The 25,554-nt window shown below is 42.5% G+C and overlaps 1 protein-coding gene across 31 annotated transcripts in view; it reads left to right on the plus strand.

Moving 5' to 3' along the window:
• pard3ab (par-3 family cell polarity regulator alpha, b) overlaps nucleotides 1-22,338 on the plus strand; it is a 363,970-nt gene extending 341,632 nt beyond the window's left edge. For 29 of the 31 annotated variants that reach the window (XM_078935589.1, XM_078935591.1, XM_011485955.4 and 26 more), the window contains 2 exons: nucleotides 7,321-7,463; nucleotides 18,408-22,338. In XM_078935589.1, the coding sequence (XP_078791715.1) occupies nucleotides 7,321-7,463; nucleotides 18,408-18,801 (537 nt within the window). In that variant the 3' untranslated portion in view covers nucleotides 18,802-22,338. Of the gene's footprint in view, nucleotides 1-7,320; nucleotides 7,464-18,407 lie in introns of those variants that run through there. The other 2 variants (XM_011485965.4, XR_013650782.1) reach the window with 2 other exon arrangements.
• The last annotated feature ends 3,216 nt before the right edge of the window (nucleotides 22,339-25,554 follow it).

A 25,554-nucleotide genomic window follows, 5' to 3' on the forward strand; every position in this document is an offset into this window, starting at 1 on the left:
GTGATGGGCAGGTTTGGTGTGAAGGAAAGGAATCTGGAGGGACAGATGGTAGTGGACTTTGCGAAGAGGATGGAAATGGCTGTAGTCAACACTTACTTCCAGAAGAGAGAGGAACATAGAGTGACATACAGAAGTGGAGGTAGGAGTACCCAGGTGGACTACATCCTATGTAGACGAGGTCATTTGAGAGAGGTTATTGACTGCAAAGTGGTGGTAGGAGAGAGTGTAGCCAGACAGCACCGCATGGTGGTGTGTAAGATGACTCTGGAGGTCAGGAAGAAGAAGAGAGGGAAAACAGAAAAGAAGACCAAGTGGTGGAAGCTACAGAATGAAGAAACTTGTGAGGGATTTAGGCAGAAGTTGAGACAGGTCCTGGGTGGTCAGGATGAGCTTCCAGATGACTGGGAAACTACAGCAGAGATTATCAGGGAAACAGGTAGGAAGGTGCTAGGTGTGTCATCTGGAAAGAGGAAAGACGGTAAAAACACTTGGTGGTGGAATGAGGAAGTACAGGAATGCGTCCAGAGGAAGAGGTTGGCTAAAAGGAAGTGGGATGTAGAAAGGACTGAGGAAGGTAGACAGGAGTACAAGGAAGCGCAGCGTAGAGTGAAAAGAGAGGTGGCAAAGGCCAAACAGAAAGCTTACGATGAGCTATATGACAGGTTAGACACAAAGGAAGGAGAGAAGGACTTGTACAGGCTAGCCAGACAGAGAGACAGAGATGGGAAGGACGTGCAACAGATAAGGGTGATTAAGGACAGAGATGGAAAGGTGCTAACAACCCAGGAGAGTGTACAGAAAAGATGGAAGGAGTATTTTGAGGAGCTGATGAACGTGGAAAATGACAGGGAAAGAAGGGAGGAAGATGTGGTCGTTGTGGAGCAGGAAGTAGCAGAGATTGGAAAGGATGAGGTTAGGAAGGCTCTGAAAAGGATGAAGAGCGGAAAGGCCGTTGGTACTGATGACGTACCTGTGGAGGTATGGAAGTGCTTAGGAGAGACAGCAGTGGAATTTCTAACAAGGTTGTTCAATAGGATTCTAGAGAGTGAGAAGATGCCTGAGGAATGGAGGAGAAGCGTTCTGGTTCCGATCTTTAAGAACAAGGGTGACACGCAGAACTGCAGCAACTATAGAGGAATAAAGTTGATGAGCCACACAATGAAGCTGTGGGAAAGAGTAGTGGAAGCCAGGCTTAGGAAGAAGGTGGAGATCTGTGAGCAGCAGTATGGTTTCATGCCCCGTAAGAGCACCACTGATGCCATTTTTGCTTTGAGAATGTTGATGGAAAAGTACAGAGAAGGTCAGAAGGAGCTGCATTGTGTGTTCGTAGATTTAGAGAAGGCGTATGACAGGGTGCCGAGGGAGGAGCTGTGGTACTGTATGAGGTCGTCTGGAGTGGCAGAGAAGTATGTCAGAGTAGTTCAGGACATGTATGAGAGAAGTATGACGGTGGTGAGATGTGCTGTAGGTCAGACAGAGGAGTTCAAGGTGGAGGTGGGACTACACCAAGGATCAGCTTTGAGTCCTTTTTTGTTTGCTATGCTGATGGACAGGCTGACAGACGAGGTAAGACAGGAATCTCCCTGGACAATGATGTTTGCGGATGACATTGTAATTTGCAGTGAGAGTAGAGAGCAGGTGGAGGAACAGCTAGAGAGGTGGAGGTTTGCTCTGGAAAGAAGAGGCATGAAGGTCAGTCGTAGTAAGACAGAATACATGTGTCTGAACGAGAGGGATCAAGGTAGAAGCGTTAGGTTACAGGGGGCTGAGGTGGAGAAGGTGCAGGAGTTTAAGTACTTGGGGTCAACAGTTCAGTGTGATGGGGAGTGTGGAAAAGAGGTGAAGAGGCGAGTGCAGGCAGGTTGGAGCGGTTGGAGGAAAGTGTCAGGAGTGTTGTGTGACAGAAGAGTGTCAGCAAGACTCAAAGGAAAGGTGTACAAGACAGTGGTGAGAACAGCTCTGCTCTATGGGTTAGAGACGGTAGCAGTGAGACAGAGACAAGAGGCTGAGATGGAGGTAGCGGAGATGAAGATGTTGAGGTTCTCCTTAGGAGTGACCAGGTTAGACAGGATAAGGAACGAGTACATCAGAGGGACGGCTCATGTTGCCTGTGTTAGCGACAAAGTCAGAGAAGCCAGACTGAGATGGTTTGGACATGTTCAGAGGAGGGATAGTGGATATATTGGTAGAAGGATGTTGGAGATGGAGCTGCCTGGCAGGAGGGCAAGAGGACGGCCAAAGAAGAGATATATGGATGTCTTAACAGAGGACATGAAGTTGGCTAATGTTAGGGTAGAAGATGTCCATGATAGAGTGAGGTGGAAAAGGATGATTCGCTGTGGCGACCCCTGATGGGAAAAGCCGAAAGAGAAAGAAGGATCTCCCATGATGCATTGGGTTGTGAGAGTGACAGCGCACAAGGAGATCTTTTGTTAAACGTCTTGAAACCAACGAACACACATTAAACATTTTTTAAATCTTCTAACTTAACTTTTATTGCATCTTTTAGAAAAAAAACAGCTGCAGTTTCCAGCTTTTTCTGACACAATTATCTCAAAAATGCACGTGAGACTGTGGAGGGGCTGTAGATCAATACAGACTATGAGTTTCTCCTTTTTTTTTAATTTTGGGATGCTGGTGTGCCGCGGGATTTTTTTTAAGATTAAAGTGTGCCGCGGCTCAGACAAGGTTGAAAAACACTGCTCTATGCCACAACAGCGAGCTTGACTACGCGCTCGGCTGTAGCGACCACTCTCTGTTCGAAAGAAAATAACTTTCATGATTATAAAAATATGTAGATTATTTTACCTTTAAGGAATCTGGCGTTTTTTTTCTGCCAAAAATACTATGGGATAAATTGAACTTTCGGGTTTGCTTTGGGCTCGGGCCTGCAAATCAAGTTAATTGGTCGGGTTCGGACCGAGTTCGGCTTTAATGCCTGGGCCTGTTTCGGGTCGGGCTGGATTTTTTAGGCCCGATCTTGCCTCTAGTATGTGGTCCTGACTCCGATACGTATCCGATCTTTTGAAATGCGACCTCCGTCTGAACGGCCAGGCCACATGAATCTGACCCGTACGTCATAGATACGCTACAAACGTCATAATTCTGCGTTGAAGAAGGCAGGAACTAGAACATAAACATCAACCATGGTGGACGATGCTGCTGAGATCAGTCATTGGAAGGGAAGCGAGGTCACCATTTGATTACTATTTGGGGTGACAGCTCTATTCAGGCCAAACTCCAGGGCTCTGATCACAACCCGGCGGTTTTTGAAAATATTTCCAGCTAAATGGCCGAGTGTGGTGTTGAACCTTTCCCGCGATGACTTATTTCCTTTCCGACCGTGGTCAGAAGTGCGGGGGACCGGAGGCGGCTCCTCCTTCAGTGTTCACTTCCCCGTTCGGACCCTTAGCTTCTCCAGAATTCTCCAGAACGGGTTAATAAAGAGTCCATAGCATTTATTCTGGGGGAAACCTTCTTTTATTACCGCTGTCCTTCCTCCCTCTTCTGTGCATGCAGGTCACTTCTGGGTCATTTCTCGGTCACACAGGAGATCACAAAAATTCGCATTTAATTGGAAATGTGAACGGCCTTGCAAAAAAAAAATTTTTTTTTTTCAAAAAATCGGAATTGAGCATTAAGCCCTGCAGTGTGAACGGAGCCTAAGAGAACTGGACTGAGTGACCTTTCCCCCCTCATGTTCCAAAGTACTCGCTGGTTCCAAGAAGCCAAAATCCCATAGACTTCTGAAGAGAAATACACAGCTATTACTCAGTCGTTCTATTTGTCAAAATAACCATTCTTGATCTGCTACTTTTTTTTAGTAGCCTCTCCTTTTTCCTTTTTTTTTTTTGCTTTGGGAGGCTAATTGAAGTTGCATGCTCTTATTCAATCAAGGATGACTGATGCCCACCCTCCCAGCAGCTCTGCGCGAGACTTTATTGCAGCATTAGAGCAGTTCATTCAGTTGATGTGGGGGTTTAGGAAAGGCATAATATTGCCTCTTGTATTATACTGTAACATTTTAATACTTCCATTATCTGACTTCCTTGAAGGCATTTTCCATTCTCCCTCAAGAACTTAGTATTCATGCAAATGATCCAACTTTCCCAAGAATATTTAACGGTCATGATCCTTTACGGGGAGAGTTTTGTTTCCCTCAAGTGAAAAATATTGAGTCTGCCATTTCCCCGTGGGGAGTTTTCAGTTCATATATGGAAGAAGGGAAAGCAGGCCCAACCCTCCCCAAGCAACAAGCGTCTGCCAGTTAGAGCCTGAGGTGATGGCCCCCGCTTCATTTGGTTTAAGGGGAGTCTCTTCAGCACCCTTAATCGTTTTATGGCCTTCCCATCAACTGATGTCCGGGCCGCTTCCTCGCTGCTCTCAACACGTTTTACAGCCATAAAAGTGATTAGACTGGCTTTGTGCTGCAGCAAATCTGCACACAATTATTGCACCCACACCACTAATGAACATAGCAGGGGTTGTGGTACAAGTGTGGGCAAGACCTTAAGTGTGCAAGCTGTGTTTCTGGGAAAGAGATGTTGGTGTGTGGACCGTTGTGAGTCAGCGAGTTCTGTTTTTAGGCTCGGGGGAGGTTCAGAAATAGACTTTTAGGGATGTGGGGAGAGTCTGAGGTGAGAGCTTAGTTGGTCTGGGTTTGACTTTTGTTTAGAGGCGTGTGTGCTGCCCGAGTAAAATTAAACTTATTAAAGTATTTTGAAAGTTTTGAGTCCATCTGAGACCAAACGAACATGACGTCAGACCAGGTCTAAGCTTTAGGGATAAAGCTGCATTTGCATTGAGTGGTTTACCTAAAACCATACAGGTGGGAGCCTTCTTGTTGAAATTTTCAGTTTTAAGTGTGAGAACTGGACTTAGTGACTCCTCCCCCCCCCTGGCATTCCAAACAGGAAGTAACCACTGGTTAATATTTGTCAGAATAACCGTTCTTGCTCTGTTGCCTTTTTTAAGATGTTCTTTCTAATTATAGTTTAATTATGATATTATTTGCTGCGCAAGTTACTCAAGTTAAAAACTGGCCAATCAGATGCCTCAATAAAAGTTGGTGTTCTCACGTTGAACGGTCTTTCGAACCCACCTTAAGTGATAGGGGTGTGGCCTTCTAACAGGCTCACTCCTGATTGGTAAGAGTGGTTGCCATAGCAACGTTGACTCAGAACAAATGGGACCAATTACTGCTGACTGACAATTTTTGGAGGCGTCCGTCTTGCAAAAAAAACGATGACTGAATGGACTTCTAATCAGTCCATTGACTGGGATCAGTTTATTTGAATAGAATAGAATAAAATTTTAATAACTCCACAAAGTGGCAATTACCTCGTTACCACAGCTCTAATAAAAACAACAGATAGATGGTAAAAAATACTAAATATCACTTTGGCCCAAACAAAAAAAGGAAAAAATGACAAAAGGTGGTATTGCACGTGTTTAAATAAAGGGGGGAGGAGGAGGTTCTGCTTGGTTTTACAAATGTTTTGAAAAGAAAATCAACCATCATCACCATGCAGAAACCACTGACATGTCCCTATGTTTGTCTGTTTCATTAACACCCACTAATATCCATCTCATCCCCATCAGCTTTCTCTAAATTTTCTAGCATGGCTTTTCTCTCACACACCCCCTTCCCTCATCTGTCTAACCCTCATTTTGACCCGAGAGGAGGCAAGTTCAAGGTGAGTCCATACCCACTAACTCCCGGTAAGTTTCTGCAGTTTCTGAGAATGGGCGGGGCTTACTGTGTTTTCTACATCCAAAATACGTGCTACTGTCATTAACCCACTAACTGAAAAAAAAAGCTTTTTATATAAAATGTATAAGAATCTCCGATTATTATGTTACATCTCTGTCCTAAATTTGTTTTTTCAAATCTGTAGTTGTGACCTTCCCGTTCGGTAGCACTTAATGTATCTTTGAAGATTACACCTAAAGTAATCTCTTTCCAGATACAAATCCAGTAATCCATAAAACGTGTCGATGTCTAATCTTAATCTGTACCAACATCCATAATATCCTTTTTTTTTCTTATGCAATGCCCTGTTTCACAGTATTAGTTTCTGATTATATCTGGGACATCTTTATGCTACTTCTAAACTGCAACTATTCTTAAAAGTTAAACAATCTAACATATTGTCTGGATTTTGAATTAGCGATGCTTTGAATTAACTAGTATTATTCTCTTTTGCTAACTATTAGCTGTGATTATTTTTTCATTTAAACTAGATTTTATATGAACTAATATCATCTCCCGTTTCTTTTTGCGCCCCATGGTTCTTTGTAGCTCAGTATTCTGCCCCTCCCAGAAATATCTCTAGATCCATTCTGCTTTGATTGGTTGGTAATGCAGGACAGATTATATTTTTTTTTACAATTTCAGACTCGCCACCAGACATGGTTGAATTAAATTTACCTACTTATGAAAGCAAAGAAAGTAAAACCTATTTTTCTAATCCAGTTGAGTGACTGTGTTGTGTGGTAGAGTAAAATGCAATGAAATAGCAGGATTTGAGTGGAAAAAAAGCATACCATAGCTTTTTAACATGCTGGAATTATCAGGTGGACCTAAAGGTGTGCTTTGCATAGAAAAGCCAGATGCTTAAGCAGTTCGCCGTCATTCACTGGTTATCTGAACACTAGAAAGGGTATCAGTTTAACTGCAGGGTGGAACATTCCCAGCAGTTCAGGAGTCAAAGTAGCACTATGAGAACAGCAGTTGTAAATGTCAGGTATTAGACTGTGACATTACTGTCACAGTCTAATACCTGACATTTAGCTCGGTCAGCAAAACAGTTTTCTGTTTCTAATTAAGATTAAAGAAAAAGTTGATCATTCACGGAATTCAAATCCCCTTTTCTGATGATGTGCTGGTCGTATTCAGAGCCGAATTGAACCAGCACCTCTGAAGGCTCCCGTTTGGCAGTCTGGCGCAGTAGGGCAGGCAGGAGGCCTTTCTGGATTGGATCTGATTCATTACCTTCAGCGAATGCTTAAACACATTGGGATCTGCGGAGTTGGGAAGCCAAGTCATTGCCTCGGGCCCCAAGTGATCCTTGAGCTGGCAGAAATCTCCTGGGCAAAGCTTCTTTCCTCAGGGTTGTTTTTTTTTTTTTAGTGGCTGACACAAGAACCTTTCAAGGACAAATTCTCAGCAGGGAGACCCCTAAATGTATTTAGAATGAGAACAGTAATTTAACTCTTTATCTGTCACACTTGAACGACATTGTATTTCTATAAATAAAAGACTGTCTCTGATAATTTGAGTCCTATGTCACTAACAAGCTGCCATGCGAATGTTTCCAGTCAAACGTCAACAGCAACGGTTCCACCGGGTACAGCCAGCCGGGTCGGCACTCGGTGTCGGTAGAGGTGCAGATGCAGCGACAGAGGCAGGAGGAGAGGGACTCCTTTGCTCAGCAGCAGCGGCAGTACAGCTCCCTGCCACGGTAAGAACCCACGATCCGAAATATTCTCCTTCATGAAAGGTCAGACGTGTTCCAATAACGGTGGTTCAGTGCGGCTCACTTTCAGACCACAAACATGGATAGTTAGTCACCCTCTAACACAGACCTGACATGATTGTTTGCTCCTCTATAATGCAATTTTCCTTTACCAGTGGCTTTGGAATCCAGGAAATGTCATGTTAGGATGTCTACTTTTGAGATTTTATGTTTTTGAAGGGAATTTTTCATTGCTTTTTGTGTCAGTTTACCATTTAGAGGGGTCTAGTTTCACCGACACTCAAACATTTCCTACAACATTAACCCTTTAAAGGATAACTAAACAGTAGATTATCTTTTTTTGGCTGTGCACCTGTGTGGTTTTCAAAGTGCTGACTGTTGTTCCTTGCCAATTTTTTTACAATTAAAAATAAACTTGTTCAATTCCTGAAATTATAGTCTAAAATCGTGTGCTGTCTCCTAGGGGTTAACAGGAAGTAGAAAAGTCTGATGTCATGATTGGTCAACTGGTTACACGTTTCAAGTTTCACATCATGCTTTACAGCCCCATTATCAAAGTCCCGCCCATCTTTGAATCCTCCCAAGAGCGGCGGAGCTCACTTGCTTGCTAAACCGAGCCCTGGCAGCTGGATGGCCGGCAGACAGAGAGCCGCTGCAGGATGGGAAAGCAGCCTGCACGATCCTCTAGTTACCTCAAGCTAACCCTAGAGCCAGTCCTGGGAAAATTGGGTTTTTGGTATTGTATCCCTTGTGCTATCCTAGCCACTTTAACGTTGGGAGTTGGGTCATCTAGACCCACTAGACAGTGCTCTGAACCTTTTTTCTTCAATGATTTTTGATCTTCACTGGTGTCCATGGATTACATGAAATCTTTCCACCTTTATCCACCTTTGTCATGGTAGGGAGAACACGTCAATGGAAGGGGGGGTCATCTAAGATAGCACAAGGGTTAACATGTTCTTGTGACATTTCTCTGAGTTTGGAAAAGATCGTATTTGTGACTTAGAAAATATGCTGGGTGGGCCACAAGCTCTCTGTTCCACTCCATTCTGATGCATCCACTAGCCGACCACTGGATCCATGTACGTCTTTGTTTTCCTCGTCTAAGCTGGCACCTGGCTCAAAACTGTACGGCTGGATAGCGCCAACATTGCTAGCCATTTTTGTTGCACCACTAATGTTAGGGTGGGAGTTTGAGGGGCTGTAGGCGAGTGGGAAAGAGTGTAAACAATGGGAAATGAAAGAAGGCTCACGCTGAACCAACAGTCCTGCCCCAACTTAGAGGTGAATTTCTCATGAATTCCTGCCCCCCTTAAGAAATTATGCCCTAGAAAACAATATAGGTTTTTGGATTTTGGCTTAAGATGGCTTAATCATACTAAAAAGACCACTGGGGACGCTTTTACAATAGATAATATGATGATTGGAGTGGGACTTTAACACATGAGGTGTCACTGGCCACATCCAAAAATGACACACATTCTTTGACAATTTTAACTCTTTAACCGTTTACATGAATCAACTGATTCTGACAAGGAGAAAAACAGCTGATGCATCCACTAGCCGACCACTGGATCCATGTACGTCTTTGTTTTCCTCGTCTAAGCTGGCACCTGGCTCAAAACTGTACGGCTGGATAGCGCCAACATTGCTAGCCATTTTTGTTGCACCACTAATGTTAGGGTGGGAGTTTGAGGGGCTGTAGGCGAGTGGGAAAGAGTGTAAACAATGGGAAATGAAAGAAGGCTCACGCTGAACCAACAGTCCTGCCCCAACTTAGAGGTGAATTTCTCATGAATTCCTGCCCCCCTTAAGAAATTATGCCCTAGAAAACAATATAGGTTTTTGGATTTTGGCTTAAGATGGCTTAATCATACTAAAAAGACCACTGGGGACGCTTTTACAATAGATAATATGATGATTGGAGTGGGACTTTAACACATGAGGTGTCACTGGCCACATCCAAAAATGACACACATTCTTTGACAATTTTAACTCTTTAACCGTTTACATGAATCAACTGATTCTGACAAGGAGAAAAACAGCTTTAAACACAATGTACTACTGCAGAGTCTTGCATAACTGCACAGAGAGGCTTTTCTCAACCTCAGAATGTGCTCAGGTGTTTTTTTGGTTGATATAGAAATCTCCTAATGAAAAAAATAGCCCCACATTATATCTCATTATTCTTGTTATGGCCCCACAACAGACTGGTCACCTGTCCAGGGTGTACCCTGCCTTTGCCCCACAGTAGCTGGGTTGGCTCCATCAGCCCTGTAAGCAGTGGCGCCACCAGGAGGTGGCCAGGGGTGGCCATGGCCACCCCTCTCCGACACCTGGCCACCCCAGTGGCCACCCCAGTAGCCACTATAAGCTGTGGTAGCATCAGTTGTGCGTTTCATCCCAAATGCACAGCCAGCAAGCGGCAAGTCGCTCTGATCACCTAAACCGGCCCTCACCCCCTCCCCTCCCTGCTGCCTTTGAGTGCGCAGACAAGAGGAGCCGCTGGATGCAGAATGAATAAGACGCGTGGTTCACTTCCGCGTTCGAACCCTCAGATCCTCGGTCAGACAAAAGAACCAGTCTCAGTCACTAAAGATGAACTTTCTTTATTACTTTTTCTTTAAGTCAAAAACGGCGACTGACCGCGCGTGTACGCGCTCCACACCCTCACGCGCTCTCCCCCCTCTCTTCCTGCATTGCGCGAGCACCGGTTTCAGCACGCACACACACGCGTGCGCGCGAGAACGCACGCACGCACACACAATCACACATCCCAAAATGCTACGTTTCTTTTCCTGTTAAATATTTTCCGTGGGTCTTTAACAATCTGTTTACTGTACTTTAGATCTGTATAGATAGATAGATAGATAGATAGATAGATAGATAGATAGATAGATAGATAGATAGATAGATAGATAGATAGATAGATAGATAGATAGATAGATAGATAGATAGATAGATAGATAGATAGATAGATAGATAGATAGATAGATAGATAGATAGATAGATAGATAGATAGATAGATAGATAGATAGATGACTTTATTAATCCCACAATGGGGAAATTCCATTTATCTGTGGCAGCAACACGACATTCAGAAATAATCTATATAATATAACATCAATAAAGGACATCACAAATGACATTTATATTAAATAATTAAAAATATCACTAAAATTATTGTGAAAAATTATTATCAAAAATTAGATTCTTATTAAATAAAGAAATAAATATTAAATATTAAATAAACACAGCTGCAAAGGTGTAAAAAACATGCGGTCTGCAAAACATGTAAACCCAGTGTGCAAATACTTGGTGCAAATACGCCACATCATCAGCGGTGGTAGATGTGTCATTACTTTTTATTAATAAGTAAAAAAAGGATGTCCCTGTCACAAGCCACTCATTTTTATGGCACTATTTAAGCACCGGTTGTTGTGTTACCGCAACATTTTGATGCGTTTTTGTTTCCACAGGGTTACCTATAGTCATTAGTTGATGCTTGTGTCTGTCCATTTTCAGAGAATGAAGAGAAATTCAACATATATTCTTATTTTAAGAATAAAAGTGCAGCAGAAGGAGTGAAAGAGATGGTAGGGGAGCAACAGAGGAGTAGTGAGGAGGAGGAAGATGAGACAGAGCAGCATAAATGACAGAAGAGAATGAGGAAGACAAAGATGAGACAGTATCAGAGGAGGGACAGTCAGCATCATTGGTCAGAGAAGCAAGGCAGAACTCAGCATACGGGGCTCCACCTGTTCCTGGACCAACTGGTGAAGTTAGAACTATGTTACCCTAATAATAAAAACGTTTCATGATTATTAGTCTGAATAGAAATGTCAACAGATATAATTAATAATTAGAAGGATATTTTTATTATTATTTCAGAACAACAGATTTAATTTTTTGTTTATTATAGACATCTCTCAGTCAAGAGCCGAACACCCCAAGCAGACACACCTAAGCATTAAATATAAACAAAAAAATAAATAAATATATATCAGTAGTAGTATGTACTAATGGTATCTACTAGTATCTATTAGTTATTATACTAGTAGTATCTACTATAAGTTCATGTTCTACAAAATATCAGTAGGCATTTATCTTTCTGTTGGTTTTCTAAAGGTTGTTTTACAACGTTTGGTAGAATGAATTTTAAAAATATAGCTCATGGTTTTTGTGTGCCACCCCAAGATTAAATGTGGCCCCCCACTGGCCACCCCCATGAAAAATTTCTGGAGGCGCCACTGCCTGTAAGCCTTGAAAGGATTCAGTGGGTCTGGAAAATGGATGGACAGGAGGAGATTCTTGTAATTTTTCAACCAAATGATTCACAAATGCATAATAGAAAAGTCTGCATCTTTTGTTTCTAGATTATAAATCCAATTACTTTATTAATTTAAGTGATACAATCTGCCTTTGACTTCCAGAAGCCCACAGATCCTATTTATTTAAATTGGAGTTTTATTGTACGGCTGTCCCCTTCCATTCATCATCTACAGCTTCCTGCTTTACTAAGAAATTCTTTGCTTTGTGCCCCATTATTTAGCCATTTAAAAATAATTAAACACATATTCACTAACCGTGAGCTCATGGATTTCTGTCTACACACTGTACTTATCAGCTTATCTAAGTATTTCCATGGTGACTGGTTTGATGGTATGTAGCCACTGCTTTTGATGGGATTCTACATCAGTCCAGACTAATTTGGTCCTTGAACACAAAAGTCAGGGCTGCTAATATGCTCATGATTTAGCAGTAACATGGGTTACGACCGGTCATTATTAGTTCCTTTTATTTTGTTATGTGCATGAATTTATTTTTACTGATCTGCCTTTTATAAGTTATTGTTATTGTTACTTTTTTAACCATTTAAATACAACTGCCAATACGTTATGGGGAGGCATTGGCAAAATCTTCAAGTTTTCATGCCGCTGCCCGATTTTTTGGAAAATCGTAGGTGTGGTCATGAATGTACAGTACAGTTGTGCAGGGATGACCCCATTATGAAATTGGGCGGCCACATGGCAGCGGCAGCCGGCTGCCAGCCAGCAGCAGCTCTGATTGGACGATGTGTAAATGTCTCCAGAACGCAGCCATTCATAAGTGCCACTGGCCACCAGCCACTTGATAGCTGGAGATAAATAATTAGCAGGTCATTTTGCACTAGTGGTCAATCACAACTTAGATTTTGAGCAAACATTATGGTCTTGTCGGATTATACAATTTATAAAACATGCCTCCCAAGAAAGGCAGCAAGGGCAAAGCCCCAGCTAGCAAACACAGGTCCTAGCGGTCCAACCACATTAGGAGTCTTTATCGGGTGAAGAGCGTCAATGCACCATCAATGCAGCATCAATGCCGTCACGGCATTTGGAGCCACAGTAGCCGCCATTTCCAGATAGATGTCCGCGGGGCCCCCGGCCCATGTCAACAGCCCTCGTCAAGGGCCCGTGCTGCTACCATACAATTTCTAACAATCAGTGGGACGCCAGCACATGGGATGGCTGGCAGTCTGAAATGGGTCGATCATCAGACGATTTGGGGGAACTTGCTGCCTTCCTTTCACCCCCCTGCCACAACGCAACCTCCAAATGTGCCCAGGCTGACCGATGTCAAAAAATTGTCCATTCACTGTAAAATGTGAACTTTTTCTTAAAACCTCTGCAGCACCATGCAGCGTATTCAAATGTGAGTGCTGCCTCCCGATTACAAATGCCATTGTGCGGCCACCTGTTGAATTGGCTGAAAACTTGCATTTAGGTTGCCGCTGTGGCATTTTGGCATACGTGACTGTAGTCTAACACAGGAGATGTCACCAGTGACACCTACATAACACACACTCTTTGACACGGCGTAACTCTTTAATTGTTTACGCAATCGACCGACAGAATCAGCTCATTTACATTGATTGAGTAATTACATCAAAACTGTAAAGTGCTGCATATCAGTGCAAAGCTGTTTCTCTCCGCTTCAGAATCTGCTGGAATTGCATTAATTGTCTAAACAGTTGAAGAGTTATGGTAGAATTTAAACACTGGAGCTAAAGCTCAGGTGCTGAAGGGTTAAGTCACTGATGTTAACTCTTTTAGTAACTGTCTTAAAAGTTCTCAGCACAAACCATTGGGTACAAGTTGTGAACTTTTAATGACTCTCTGTGACTGGCATGTGGTCAGCATGTCTGCCTGCTTTCCACCATGTTGTCTTGGATCCTGCAAGAATCACATCCTGATTGGTCCTCGAGATCTCCTGGCCCGCCTGTTTTCCAGTTCTCTGATCAGCTGACTCAAGTGTCACCTCATTCTGGCTGACTGAACAAGAAGTGCAGAGAGAGCTGGGAAACAGGCATGGTGGTAGATCTGGAAGACCAGGGTTGGGAAGCATTGATCTACAAGAACATTTCTCCCTTTGTCTTTCAAATATAGTAAAACCTCTGAGAACAGTGGAAAATAAAGAATGTTTTCCAAAACATTATTCTTTGATTTAGTTGGAAAATCTGCAGATTTAAGGAATTTTTTTTCATTAAGGTTGAGAAAATGGTGACTGACCGATCCACACTTCTTCTAAGCACTGATGTGGGTCTACAGAACTGAAAGGCTTTATGTCTCTCTCAGCTGGCACCACTTTAAACTGTCCCTCCAGCATCTGCTTCAGTTTTTCTTCTGATCCTTACCACATTGCTTGGTCCTTACAGTTCCCTCTGATTCCATGAATAAACAGTTTGGAGAAAAGCAGCTGGGATATCTTAGGAAACCACACAGCTGCTGTGTTCTGCTCATTGTCTTCTTGCTCTATTTGTGGAAGTCCTTCAAGAAGTCAGCTTTGTCGTCATCAGCCACTTTAGGTTGGGGCTGTGAGACTTCAGCCTTTTTATGCAGATGGTGCACAGTCACTCTGCTAAAACTGAGTCAGAAATGTTGTTAATCAGCTTTTGAGGTTTAAAAGCTTCAAAGCAAGGAGGATACCAACTAAAAAACAATGTCCAATGGTCCAAAAATACAGAGCCCTGGACCTGACATAATTAATACTAATAATAAATATAATATGTGAAATTGATAATTTATATCCACAATTTAGTAAGTTGTTGTCATATAATACTAATTTGTGCGCAAAATTGTGTATTTTGAGGGGACAAATTAGCATTTTTCTAGCATTTTGTGCACACAGATTAGCATTGTAGCACTATCATTTCCTACTACAAATTTATGGGCAAAAAAATGCTAATTTGTAGCCACAACAAAACTAATTTGTGCACAAAAAATACAAATTTTTGTGCAAAAAAACTAAATAGTTGCTAGAAAATCTCCTGTTCAGAGCATCATCTAAAAGGTTTATTCATGTTTGTGTGTTGGAAGTATTCCCTTTTTTTTTCTTCAAAAAATATTGCAGAAAGAAATCCGATTTTTCATTTCGACGGTGAGATACTGAGATTATCTTTTACTAAACTCTGAGGAATCTAGAACCGACTAGATCCATATTGCATTTTGTCCTTCAGCACAAAGCACATTGTGTTGTCTTGCTCCACCATTGTACTCTAATCCACTGTTATCACCATAAATCCATTCTGTGATAAATATTGCAAATAGCTTTGCTGAAAGATTAATGAACCGACATTACGCTCCAGTGGTCAGAGGCAACATCCTGTGGCCACAGCTCTTTACTTTTGCACTAATTCCTTGAATAAACTGTTTGAGTGAAGCCGGCTGTGATATCTTGAGAAAGCGGTTTTATTGTTTGACTTTGAGCGGAAGAGCATTGTTGAAGCCAGAAGCTGAGACTGACCAAATGCGGGCTTAAGGGACCCCACCCTTGATAGGCGTCAGATGCTGCTCTGGTGGTGGCGGTGGTGAGGATCTCTGGGCTGTGATTGGAGGGCTGATTAATGACTGTGGAGTTCTGTAAAGAAATAACTTTCACTCCAGTTAAAGGTCAGTTTCCTTGAGAGCAAGACCCCCGTCCTAAACGGGGATCCGCTCTTGTAAATAAAACCTCTGACATTTGAGACATCGTTGAGGAATAATGACCTCTTATATTCATCATGGATGGGTGCCATTTATCTTCTTGTCAGAGTAATGGCAGAGCTCAGGATGATTGCAGCTTCTGTGGCATTTGGTCTCATCTGTTTTTATCTACATCCATGCACGTGTGTCACCTGTCAGTCCAACCTTTTTTTAAAGCTCCTCTTTTGTCACATTTTCTCTTTTCATGCATCAGAGAGAGCATGAAGGGACTGCAGAGCAGTGTAAATCTCTGTATTTACAGCGCACGCTGGTTCCATTTTGGCGCTGCAGCAGACAGAGGCGGCGATCTGGTTTGCATCTCTCAGTAGTAAGACAGGCTGGCTTTGGCCCCTTTGTCAACATGTGAAATGAAATCAGATGCCGGGGACACCCATCTCTGTGAAATTGGAGTCGATGAAGCATGCGCGCAAATAAACCTGCGCCACATTCCCTTATCTCACAGATTGAAGAGCATATCCATTCCCAAATGCTCCCAGTCTCTGCTGAATAAAAACAAAGGTCTTTTCTCTTCTCATTAATGGACATTTTCTTCTTTGCCTCTTCCAAATGCTTTAATCCAAATGCAGGAATAATGTGATTTCTTCACAGCTGGCTGATAAACCTGCTAATTATGCATGGCTCAGAGTCAAAAACCCATGGATGCCATTGTGCTTCATCTTCTTCTGTGGTCTTTCTCTTGTTTTGCCTCACCCCCCCAGGGATAAAGCTGGAAGCTGTTGGATGCATGTGCATGCCACGTGGGTGCAGAACTGCCACAAAGAACCCAATCAATCTAGACCAGATTCCCCACATCTGGATCTGTCTCGCCCTGTCCTGCTGCTAAATGCAGCCTCCAAAAAGTGTGGCACCTGACTGTGTCCCGAGGAGACAAATCCACCGAGGGCAAGGTGGCCATCTCATCTTTCTTACTGCAGGAGCTGTTATTATCATCCGTCAGAGCCAACGGATGTTTCAGGCAGTGGACTTAACAGGCTGGAAGACTTTGACGTGGTTACCTTTCCCATTATGTTGTTGCTGCTGTCGCTCAGAGCAATGGCGTAATGGCGAATCTCTTTTGTCTTTGTTGCAGAAAAAAAAGAAATTTAAAATTTTGAGCACAGATGCGTCTTTGGTTTGGGATTTTTCGCATTTAAATAGATTTACATTAAAAAGTTTTGCAGAAGCAAGTTTTTTTTAAATCTGTGTTTGAAAGTGTTTGAAAATGTTAATTTACCAAGTTTCCCAAATATATCTTTTCTATGTGTCGTCACATGTCAAACACTTTTTGAGAATCGAAAAGAATGACAGCTCAAACAAGTCCAGCATCTCACAAACAGCCTCTGTCCGGATCCCTTCATGTCAGACTGATGTGAACGAAGTGACTTTTGATGATGGGCCGGGTTGCTGTTGTTGTTGTGAAGCGTGTTCTTCCAACAAACAATTAATTCGACCATAACACTTTAACGACTCAACAAAACGTTTTATTATCATTTTCCTCAAAACACAGATGAATGTAAGTAAAAATTTTCACTGCTCCCATCTTATAATGCCGGTCATCTTCAGCTTTCCTACTGGGGTTATTTTGCAAGTAAGCATGCTTTATGTATTTATTATTTTACTTTTAACTGTGTATTGTGTCCTGCATCTTGATTGGCTGTACACCAAGGTGAATATCACAGTCAGATCCATGTTTTCATTCACTGGACTTAGTTTTAGATGAAGGTATGAACTTTGCGCTTTAAAGCGTTTTTTTTCTTTTTAGAGGCTAAACAGGAATAACAATTGACACACAAGAAGTTCTGAGACATGACAACCACAACAAAGTTCTCAGTGAAATTATCTTTTTATTCTATTCTCACATGAAAGGTTTTTCAAACTAATGTGACACCAACTATGTGAAAACATTGTAGATATTGACAAGTTCAATAATTATTGTGGTGGAATGTGTTACAGTGCAAAAAAAGAAAGAAGTTTTCCAATATGCTTTTGTGCGGCTAATTGTGATGTTTCACTGCCAGATAGATTATCTGCAAAATGCCTTTCATATTTGGAACTTGTAACTTTTTTAGGCTTAATAAGTGTTTTTACCCAGAAGGAGAAAGACACCCAAGAATGTTGTTTTTAAAGTCCCACTCCTATCATCTTTTGATCTATTGTCAAAGTGTTCCCAGGGGTCTTTAATTATTTATCAGCTAAAATCCAAAACCCTGTGTATTTCTGCAGAACAGCCGTAGTTCATGAGAGTATTGATCCATTGGCGCAGGGGAAGCCTGCATTCATTTCCCATCATGCCTTTGTCTACACTTTCTCCCTCTGGCTTACAGCCCCTCACACCCCCAAGCTACCATTGGAGGTGCAAAGAAAATGGCGAGCAACATTGGAGCTATCCTGCCATACAGTTTTGAGCCACATACCAGCTCAGACAAGGAAAACTAAGACGTACATGGATCTATTCGTCTACTAGTAGATGCAGGGAGCTTGTGCCAGAGTATTTCTTCTGTAACAAATACGATCTTTTTCAAATTGCATTTTTTCATCTGCTCCTGATTCACTACGATTTAAATAAAGAAATACTCAGAAATGTAATTTTGAGCTTAACCTCCACCAGAAAAATGCCACAACAAAAAGGTTTCACAAAGGAAAAAAAAAGTACTTTTTATCTCTAGAGGGTCTTTAAAGTAGTTGTTGTTTCAAGATGGACCTTGTTTACGACCGTAATAAAAATGAGTGAAGCCATAACGGAGCCTCAAAGAGGTTACCTAATTTCAATAGATGGCAGAAACTAAAAACAAGTTCTATAGATTTCAGTTTTTGACTAAATCCAGTAAAGACTAATGGCTAATGACTAATGGATGTGCCAAATTGTCTGGTAAGATAAAATTCATCTTCCTTTTGTGTATGATTTTTTTTCCTTTTTTTGCATTAGGCAACCCAGGAAGAATCCCAGCACCGTCTCCCATGACTCCTGGGATAAAGCTTACCCACCAGGTGAGGGATTCCAGATGGCCAAGGACAATCCAAGGTACTCCAGCTATCAGGGCTCCAGGAACGGATACCCAGGAGGAGGCAGCGTCAACGCCAGAGTCCTCCTGGAGGCCCAGGAGCTGTTGAGGCAGGAGCAGAGACGCAGGGAGCAGGAAGCCAAAGGAAAGCTGATGCAGGAAAGCAGCGGTAAAAGCAGCTACGACGGACACACGGTTCATCTGAAGGATCCAGCCTCCCCAAAGGGGCCGTACCGCCATGATGTGCCGCCCTCGCCCTCGCAGCTAGCGAGGCTCAACAGACTCGGGTCGGAGAAGGGGAGACTCTTCTACTCTTAAGGATTTAGCCTTGAATTGAAGGATGAACAACTGTACTCAGACGGAATGTCACAAACTACCTAAAGGTCTTATAGCTTAGCAGCGATCTTAGAGGTAAACTGTTGTGAAGTCTGCACAGTATGTGGGTGTTTGTGTTCGATCCCCTGCTGTGCCTCTGACCTATACCGGCTGTCAGTCACTCACTCAGCCACCTACATCCATTAGATGCTCGGTGCCTTCTCTGCACTCCAGAACACTATGCTCGTTCAGAACCGCTCTGATTCATCCAGATCTGGCGCTGCTGTGTTCTGACAATCAAGCAGGCAAACGAGTGGGCGTTCTTTCGAGTCCTCAGGAAGGCGTACGTTTCTCTGTGTGGGCATGTGACAAGGTACATGTTTCAGTGAGCAGCCTGCGTGTCCCATGGTTACTAGTCCCACCTGTCAAAAATCTGTTGCTCCTGAATTTTCTGCCTTTCTCTGGCATTCTCTCACAGGGGGAAGCAGAGAAAACAGGTTTAGGTGGGGGAAAGAAAGCAGGGCACGCCGTGTGTGAGTTTTATTAATAAAAGGCCCTTCATAAATGATTCATATTGTGTGCTTCCTCCTTGGAGGAGACTCAGGCAGAGAGCGTAGACAGCTCTGATCCTCTGCCTAGCCCTGCCTCCCTGTTCTGAATCGCACTCGTCGGCCTCCAGCCCGAGCTCCCATCCTCTCCCACCGTCATTCTCCTCTCATTTGCTCACAATCCACCTCTGTCTCATCTCACCCTTCCTCTCCTGCTAACGCCCCCTCCCCCTTGCCTCTCGAGCTGTGCTTGTCGCTGAATTTTTCATCAGAAGCCACCTGCTGCCTGTCAGAGCCAGAGAAGGCTACTACCAGAGGCTCCAAGCTGGACCCAGCCTGTGACCAAGAGGGCAGCAAATTAGGAGAAGAGGATATTAAACAGAGCCCATTTCTACTGTTTGTAACAAAAGGCTACTTTTTTTCCTGTATTTTGTTTCAGTCAGTGTTCAGACAACGCTCCAGGAGTCAGGCAGGGAGGGCGTCATTTTTGAAATAAAGCAGTGAATGAAAGAACAAAACGCTTTCCTCACAACACCTTCAATGCACATTCAGGTGTCGCAATGCAAGTTTTTAAGTCTGTTTTCAGGCTGTACGTACAAAACCAGTTAAAAATCAAACCGGCTGAACTTTGACCAATCGAGGACTTGGATTTGGTAATGTCGGATGGATGAAGTCTCTTAATTCACAGAAGTGCCAACCATTTGAAAATTGATAATTGAGGAGAAATGGGTTTGTGCCCGAATGGAATTACACTGACCAAAACTATAAACGCAACACTTTTGTTATTGCTCCCATTTTCCACATACACAAAATAAGCAGTTCTCTGAAATATTGTTCACCAATCTGTCTAAATCTGTGATAGTGAGCACTTCTCCTTTGCCAAGACAATCCATCCCACCTCGCAGGTGTGCCATATCAAGATGCTGATTAGACAGCATGGTTATTGCACAGGTGTGCCTTAGACTGGCCATTGACATTCAATAGCCGCTCGTTTTGTACGAGCCTGAGAAACTGACTTAAAAACTTCTGTAGCGACACATGAACGTGGGAGTTTTGAATGCAGAAGCCCCAAACGCACATTTAAGCACATCTACATAGACCTTTCATTGGAAGTGGCCACTTGAATACGCACTTCCAAGCCGAGTGTGAACAAACTATCAGAGTTTGGGGTGACGATGGTAGCAGCTTCTAAAGCAGGTGTGGGCAACTCTAGGCCTCAAGGGTTAGTGTGACTGCATGCTTTCCAGAGAATGGCTGATTACCTGGATCAGGTGTGTCCAGCCAATTAGGTTGTGGCAGAGCAGCTGGGTGTGTTGGAAAAACAGCCAGGAATGCATTTCTCGATGCCACCCTTGCTCTAAAAACATCTGCACTCATCTGCCGTTGTCAGATCCACATAAAAACCTCAGTTTACCTAAAAAACTGAAATCCTTATTATCATTATAAAGCAGCAAATTTCTTTTCTGTGGTGTGATGTTGAGGCGTAGCTCAGGAGGCAGTGCAGTTTGAGTTTTTTGAATCCTTGACTCTTGAAGTCTACATAAAGACTTGGACTGTTTAACAGTTAACATTAACATTTAAGTTCTGCTGTCTCTGGTGTTTTTTTGGATAATAAGCTACAGGGGAGAGCGTGCCATATAAGTGGGTCAATACAGGTTTGTTAGATGAGCTTTTATCACCAAAAATAATTCAAACTGATTGGGATTATGTTTTAAACAAGGTGGAAATAAACTAGGATTAAAAGCTAACTTGAGAGAATTTATTTCAACTTCTATGTCAGTGGGAATGTTGTGAACTTTGTCGAGGTTTGATGCGTGATAGAATGTGATTATAAATGTTTTTCTGTACTCTGTGAGGAGGCTCTGCTGTTGGATGATCAGAGTATTGCGTTGCTTCGTTTTGCATTAACAATGCATTGATCTGCTTTGTGTCAACATAGGAACTGACGTTGTTTTTAATCCTCCACAAATGAAACTGGAGGCAACAGTTTGGCTGCTGGTTTTATGACCTTCAATTATTTACATTTTCACTTCATTAAAAATGCGACCTGTTATTGCCAAATGTTTCAGCCCAGAAGAAGCTAACCCACCACGCACGCACGCGCGCACACACACACACAAACACACACACACACACACACACACACACACCCACACACACACACACACACGCACTCACACACACATGCTGCTGTTGGTGGCAACCAATGTTTTCAGTCTGAACGTTTGTGACGACGCTGTTTCTGCCTGCAGGCGAGACAGAGGGCGAGCTTTAAACAAAAGATGAACACAGAGAATCAACAGAGAAGCTGTGGAAAACAAACAGGCGGTTTCGAATGCCACCTCCCTCCTACACACTTTCCTTATGCAGAGTGAAGCTGCATTATCCCTGTCTGTTAATGAAGCGCAGCACTGGGAAAGTTTATGCTCTGCACGGCGGGGGGTGGGGGGTAGACTAGTGACAGGAAATGCGTAGGAAGATGAAGGATTCCAGACTGATGAAAATTTGGGGTATTCACCTGTTTTTTTTCTTTTTTATCAGGGTGTTAGACAGAAAAAAGCAACGTTTTGTGTTTTTAAAGCCCCACCGGAGTATGGAAGGGAGAGCTAAACGGTATGAAAGAAGGAAAAAGTGTTTGACCTCTGCTTAACAAATTTATGATGTCAAAAAGTGCCTGAGGGAATATCTCTAGGAAACACAAAGAGGGACACAACATTTGTCTGTGACTGCAGCACATAAACTGTGGCTTTTTATCATTATCCAATGAAATGGTGTCATTTTTGTATTTTATCTATGAGAGTTGATGAGTACTGCATATTTTCCTCTGGCACAGCCTTCCAGCTCGTTGTGTTCTATGACATGAAGTTAATGAATGCTGATGATGTGCAATGTGCTTGTTTTTTCAGAGAAATGTATCCAGACACTTTTTCCTGTACATATCAAGTTTAGAATAAAATAGAAGGCTGCTCCATCCTGTTGACCAGCCACCAAACGGCTCTCGCTTTTTCCTTTTGTGTCGCGACTTTAAGGCCTCGGTTGACTCTGGGGATTCTGCAGGCATGGAGTCTGTCAGCTCCGCTGATGTCCTTCTTCTGCAAATAGAATGGTAGATGCAAACAAGTTAATGTGGTGAGATTGTTAATTCCTGAGGGGGTGATAACACAGCGGCGGATGTACGGACACAACACAGCGTTGGCCTACACAGCAGCCATACGGCACTGAAGGCTCTGAGGTCATCTCCTTAAATATACCCGCTTCCTGTTATTGAGTCCATCCTCAGGCCCCCTCAGGGGACCTATTGAGCTCCTGTTTTTCCCTTGCAGGTTAAAGGTGACATCCTAACCAAATACTATTAAAGCTCCCTCAGATGAGCAGCTGTGTGCTGAGTGACAAAGGAGAGGAACAAAGCAGAGATTATCCGTCACCTTTATTATTAGTGGAAGGAGGCTTTTTCTTTTTTTCCCCCCAAACCTTCCAACTGGATGCAAACAGATTATCAATTTTTATAGCAGCCGTAACCCTTGTGCTGTAGTAGGCACTTTACCATTGGGAGTGGGGTCATCTAGACCCAGTAGACAGTGCTCTGAACCTTTTTTCTTCAATGATATGTGATCTTCACTGGTGTCCATGGATTACATGAAATCTTTCCACCTTTATCCACCTTTGTCATGGTAGGGAGAACACCTCAATGGAAGGGGGGGGGGGGGTTCATAGGATAGCACAAGGGTTAAAGTGCAAAACCAAAAGTTTCACCCAACTTTTCTTTGTGTGCTTGTGTTCAGAGAAGGGGTTGGCAACCAATGTGGCTTTCTAGCTGAAGAAAAATAAATTAATTTGAGTTTGGAAACATAAGATCCACTAAGTTAACAGTAATTTCCTTTAAAGTCCCACTCTGATTATCTTTAGAGCTATTTTAAGTGTTCCCAGTGGTCTTTTATTGTGTTGTTTTCAGACAAAATCCAAAACCTGAGTCAGGACATAGTTTCTCTAGAGCAGCAGTGGTTCATAAAAAATTCACCTCTGAGTTGTGGGTTGTTAGCGCAGAGCTACACCCCCTCTCCCCCTACCTATTTCTGAGAGTTCTCTGTTTCACAAGCTCTCCCGCTAGCCTTCACATAGATATAGTCTGTCACCAATTGTATAAGTTCTTCCACTTGATGAGAGAGACCTGTAATTTTCATGACAGATGTACCTCAAATATGAGAAACAAAATGAAAAAGAATTTCAGAAAATCACATTGTCTGATTTTTAACAAATTTATTTGCAAATCATAGTGGAAAATAAGTATTTGGTCACCAATAAACAAGATTTCTAGCTCTCACAGACTTGTAACTTTGTATGAAAGAGGACTCCACTCATTACCTGTTTTACTGGCTCCTGTTTGAAATTGTTATCTATATTAAATATTTTCATTTTAAAAGATGCATGTAACCCTTGTGCTATCCTAGGCACTTTACCATTGGGAGTTGGGTCATCTAGACCCACCAGACAGTGCTCTGAACCTTTTTTCTTCAATGATTTGTGAACCTCACTGGTGTCCATGGATTACATGAAATCTTTCCACCTTTATCCACCTTTGTCATGGTAGGAAGAACACGTCAATGTAAGGGGGGGGGGGTCATTTAAGATAGCACAAGGGTTAAATAATCACAAGTAATTTGTTTAGACTTACTGTCTTTATGAAAAAAAAAGATTATTTGTTCTACCCTTTAAAGTGACAACTTATTTTTTTGCACTTTATCACTAATTATAACTGAACTGGGTCAATTCAATCACAATGTTATCATCTCCTTTCACATTTGTTGTTCATTTGTTCACTTACTTTACTGCATATGTTTTGAAACCTACAAGCTTTTTCATTAATTGTGCACCACAGTCCAGAATTTTTAATGAAGATCTCGACCCTGGAAAAACATCTTGGATCATTTCCTCCAGAACAGGAAGGTGCTGGTTCTTCTTCCTCTCATCCTGAAGCCAAACAGCGGGACACAGTTGTCAAAGCCTGTTGTTTTGTTTGAAGTCACGCTTAGTGCGCCCCAGTTACAATCAGCCCTGACTCAGACCAGAAGGTCAAAAAAAGGTCCATTCAGAGGTGACACCTGTTTCTGTTCTCCCTCTTATGGGAGATGGTGAAAGATACCATCCATCTGGACTTTGAACCAACAGAAGAAGCTGAACAAAGTGTAAAAGCTGGGAAAGACACAAGAGTGTAAATCAAGATGAGAGACAGCGGAAACTGAGGATGTTCTCCAGATTTAAGATGCTCTCCATTTGTTCTACATCTGGAAAGACTTTCTACTTCCTCATTCCATGGAGTTTCTGACCTGAACATAAACCACATGGACTCCGCAGTAATCTGGAGGTTGTTGACATGCCTCCTACACCTTTAACCCTTGTATTATCTTAGATGACCCCACCCTTGCATTGACGTGTTCTCCCTACCTGGCTAGGATAGCAAACCCTTGTGCTATCCTAGGCACTTTACCATTGGGAGTGGGGTCATCTAGACCCACTAGACAGTGCTCTGAACCTTTTTTCTTCAATGATTTGTGATCTTCACTGGTGTCCATGGATTACATGAAATCTCTCCACCTTTAACCACCTTTGTCATGGTAGGGAGAACATGTCAATGGAAGGGGGGGGGGCTCATCTAAGATAGCACAAGGGGTAAAAGGATGATTTTTTTGGTTTACATGTTACACTTACTGCATCTTCTGCAAGGATTGAGAGTTCAACAAGCACCAGTGCTGAATGCTTCAGTCAAACCTTTTTCCATCAAATGCTCCATGAAATGACTATAACAGCTCTTGCTGCATCCTTCCTCTAAACTCACAAACCCATAGCTCATCGTCTGGCTGTCCTGCAGGAGAGCTGCGACTCCGAAAGATCGGACTTGTGTAAAATAAGTTGATTTGATTGGATTTTATTGATTTATTTCAAGAATTGTAGTCAAAGCAATAAAGAATTTACACATATTTATCAAACTCATTACAGAAATGATGAAATGCATTGATTAAAAAGACAGACAACAAAACAAAAATTTCACTTAAATCACATTTGCTTTATTAAATACAGTGATCATTAACTAAAGTTAAGTAGAGCTTGATTTATTGCTTGAAAAGGAGTGGGAAGAAGTAAATTTATATAATCCCGCCCTTACTGAGTTTATTCATTTGATAGTTTAACAGTGTTTTTAAATCCGGTTCTG

This window comes from Oryzias latipes, chromosome 17 (assembly GCF_053564925.1).
Source record: "Oryzias latipes strain Hd-rR chromosome 17, Olatipes_Hd-rR_3.1".
NCBI classification, from domain to species: Eukaryota; Metazoa; Chordata; class Actinopteri; order Beloniformes; family Adrianichthyidae; genus Oryzias; species Oryzias latipes.